Consider the following 3,402-nt stretch of genomic DNA (forward strand, 5'->3'; position numbering starts at 1 on the left):
TGAATTTTCTAAGCAATTTTACTTAATTAATTTAACTTTTAAAATCCGTTGATTATAAAAACTTGAAGTGGCTAATTTTGTAAAGATAAAACTTTTTTAGTAAAAAATTGATTGCTAACTCATTTCAATTGCCCATGTAATGAATTTTGTATAAAATATCAACTTTTCAATCCAATTAATACTGCTGGGTTAATTAAAGTAGTTTTTTTTTTAATTTAATTAATTATGTAATTTAAATTAATCAAATACCTTATTATAGCACAATAATACCTAATACACAATATCTGTCTTTAATATTTAACGCGCTATGTAGTTGAATGAAAAAGTGTAAATAATTAATTACTAAAGGTTACTCGTATTTAGTTGCAATATATTATTATTTCATTATTTTGTTAACCTAGTTCTCTTTATGTCGGTACGTTATAAATAAATGTTTTAAATTGATTTCAATTTACATCTATTTATCAAAGTGAATAAGAAATATTTTCTCAACAAACCATTAAATAAATGTTTGGATAATTGGGTAATTTATTCTTATTTATACACCTACATTAAAAAAAAAACGGGAAATGAAATTTCTCCAATTGTAAATTCGATTTTAGTTGTCAATATCAAAAATACAGGGGGAAAATTATGAATTTAGAAAAATAATAATTTGTTCAAATATCACCTATTTATTTTTCAACTGACATGTCATCAAAATATTTTAACCTGTTATTTTTAAACACGTTCACCCATAGAAAAATTGAAAAAAAAACTCTTTTAATGACATTTCTTGTTTTTTTTTAATGTAGCTGTACATTTTGCAGTACATAATTTTCATTCTTAAGTTTATGTTCAGAAATATAAAAATTTTCTAACACGAGTAAACGCTATAATAGCATTGTTTTTTTAAAGTTATCAAAAAAAAATTGAAATTATTACTACAAGGCGAAGGTACAAGGTGTTTATAAAAGATCGGATATCAAGAGTATTGTGAAAATTGCATAAACGTTAATCTTTAATCATGTAATGTGATGAATATGAATTAAAACCAAGTTTTTCCAGAACAAACTAAAAGTCAGTCAAGATTCTCGGGAGCACCATACAATGTTTTACCTACTCTCTGTAGTATTTATATTGTAAATGTTTTGTCATTTCATTAAACATAAAATGCGATTTTTACAACACCCTTGATATACATTCTTTTATAAACATCCTGTATAAGAAAAAAAGAAAACCCAATGTCACAGAATTAAGTACATTAATTAGTAGGACATGCAACAATTTAGTGGTTTCCACTTTTTTCGATTTTTTTAATATTATTGTTTTCCATACCAAAAATGATATTTTTTAACATAAGACATTTGACATGTCTATTTTAATTTGCTTCAATTAAAAATAAACGCCATATTTTGTAGAAAACTAATTATTACGCAAAGGTGAAAAAACTAAACATAGAAGTAAACAATTTGATAAATTGGACAAAATGTTATTTTGTTTGAAAAAATCGCTTATGACTTTTTCTCGTAAAGTCACAACTGTTGACATAATTTAGTTACTTCTATTGCCAACATAGACACAACCTACACAAGCTAGGTGTTGCCAACTTTGCAATAAATTAAACGGCCATGCCACTAAGTGAAAAGATTTCGTAATTACTGTGATTAATTAAAGAAATGTAGCTTTTATTTGTGATCATTGATCAAAACGAATGTATTTTTTTGTTGAATGCTCCATTATTTTAGTAATTGAGTAGGCAACCAACTATTCACATCAAATTCAATAGTTCATATTTTTCCAAATAAAAAATTGTTCAACGATAATAATTAACATTTTTTTAGTTTTACAATTTACTTTGCGTTTATTTTCCTTTTATAGAAATTTTTTCCAAAAAATGGTAACACTAACCCAACTTTTTGCCAACCTTGCCACAAAAGAAAGTCCATTCATTTTCATTGGCTCACCTTATCTCTAATTTTAAATCAGATATCGTCAATAATTAACTAAATCAGAATCAATGGAACAATGAAAGTGAGGTTACCTTCGAAAAAATTAAGTGTACGACCCGAGAATTTTTATTTAATTTTTCAAGCATGTGGCCATTTTCAGACTGTGTTAGAAGACCAGGGGGGCCATCTCGACGACGACAATCACTTATGGGGCCACAGCCACAACCAGGACTGCGACGGCAGTCCCATTCGAAAGTAACTTGAATTAAAATAAATTTTCAAAACTAATTTGAAATTCCAGCAGATGGGGTGAAAAAAACAAATGGTGTCGGCCTTCCTGCATCCCCATTTCGTTAATCTGCGTTTTGATCTTCCTCGTAGTTCTTTTACCCCTTTTGGACCACGCCACTGAACGGGCTTTGGAGGACTTGAACAGGGCCGTACTAGAACCCTGTAACACTTGTAGTCCATCACTGGTGGAAAGCATCCCCGAAGGCCTCATTTTCAACAACAGTCTTGTGCACTCTTCAACGTTCGAAACGTGGTTCAATTTGATCCAATCGGCGGAAAGGACTATAGAAATAGCCTCATTTTACTGGACTTTGAGACAGTCAGAAGTGTACCCCGACCCGTCATCAGTCAAAGTAAACACTCTCGAGTAAAATACACGATTTTTTCTACTGATTTTTAGGGCGAGATTATTTTCCAAGCCTTGTTGAAGGCAGGAACCGATAGGAGGATTTCAATAAAAATAGCACAAAATTCGCCGACTCAAGATAATCCAAATGTGGATACTGAGCTTTTAGTTAAGCGAAAAGCAGCTCAAGTGAGGAGTTTAAATTTTGCAAAATTGCTAGGTGGGGGTGTGTTACACACGAAATTTTGGATTATTGATAGGAAACATGTGTATATCGGGAGTGCTAATATGGATTGGAGAGCTCTAACTCAAGTAATGTCAACTTATTTTTAACAATTTGAATTTTTTTATTTATTATTATTTAGGTCAAAGAAATGGGGTTGGTGATTTATAATTGTAGTTGTCTGGCTGAGGATCTGGGGAAGGTTTTTGATGTGAGTATTTGATTTTTGATGAGACTATTATACAGGGTGTTCCGTCTAAACCCCACTTTAGAAGTATTGGGAGTTGGAATGTTCGTATCTATTTGAAAAATGGTACATAGCCATAAACCATTATGTCCTCCTAAATGAAAATATTTTCAAGATGGCGGCACTTCCGCTTATACCGGAAGTCGGTCTCAACTTTCTTATTTTAAATGGAAAGGTATATTTTTTACTGCGTTTTTGGATTAATCGGGTTATTTTAAGGAAGTTTTCATCAGCTTTTCCTATACCTAATTTTAGCCGTTTTTGAAATATAATATATATAATCTAAAAATTTTTGAATCTGCACCTTCCAATTAAAAAATCGGTAACTCTGCCATTTTTTAAGATTTTAAATTTGTTTTTTTTA

The 3,402-nt window shown here is 30.2% G+C and overlaps 1 protein-coding gene across 4 annotated transcripts in view; it reads left to right on the top strand.

The window, feature by feature from the left end:
* The window catches only part of LOC123010257 (5'-3' exonuclease PLD3-like), a 12,876-nt gene that overhangs the window by 4,880 nt on the left and 4,594 nt on the right, over positions 1–3,402 (top strand). Inside the window, exons 1-5 of one of the 4 annotated variants that reach the window (XM_044406989.1) lie at positions 1,799–2,040; positions 2,092–2,186; positions 2,236–2,575; positions 2,623–2,880; positions 2,934–3,002. In XM_044406989.1, the coding sequence (XP_044262924.1) occupies positions 2,008–2,040; positions 2,092–2,186; positions 2,236–2,575; positions 2,623–2,880; positions 2,934–3,002 (795 nt within the window). In that variant the 5' untranslated portion in view covers positions 1,799–2,007. Of the gene's footprint in view, positions 1–1,798; positions 2,041–2,091; positions 2,187–2,232; positions 2,576–2,622; positions 2,881–2,933; positions 3,003–3,402 lie in introns of those variants that run through there. The other 3 variants (XM_044406988.1, XM_044406986.1, XM_044406987.1) reach the window with 3 other exon arrangements.

Source organism: Tribolium madens, unplaced genomic scaffold, assembly GCF_015345945.1.
Source record: "Tribolium madens isolate multiple individuals breed KSU strain unplaced genomic scaffold, Tmad_KSU_1.1 Scaffold_7;HRSCAF=85;Tcas5.2_LG10, whole genome shotgun sequence".
In the NCBI taxonomy this organism is placed as follows: Eukaryota; Metazoa; Arthropoda; class Insecta; order Coleoptera; family Tenebrionidae; genus Tribolium; species Tribolium madens.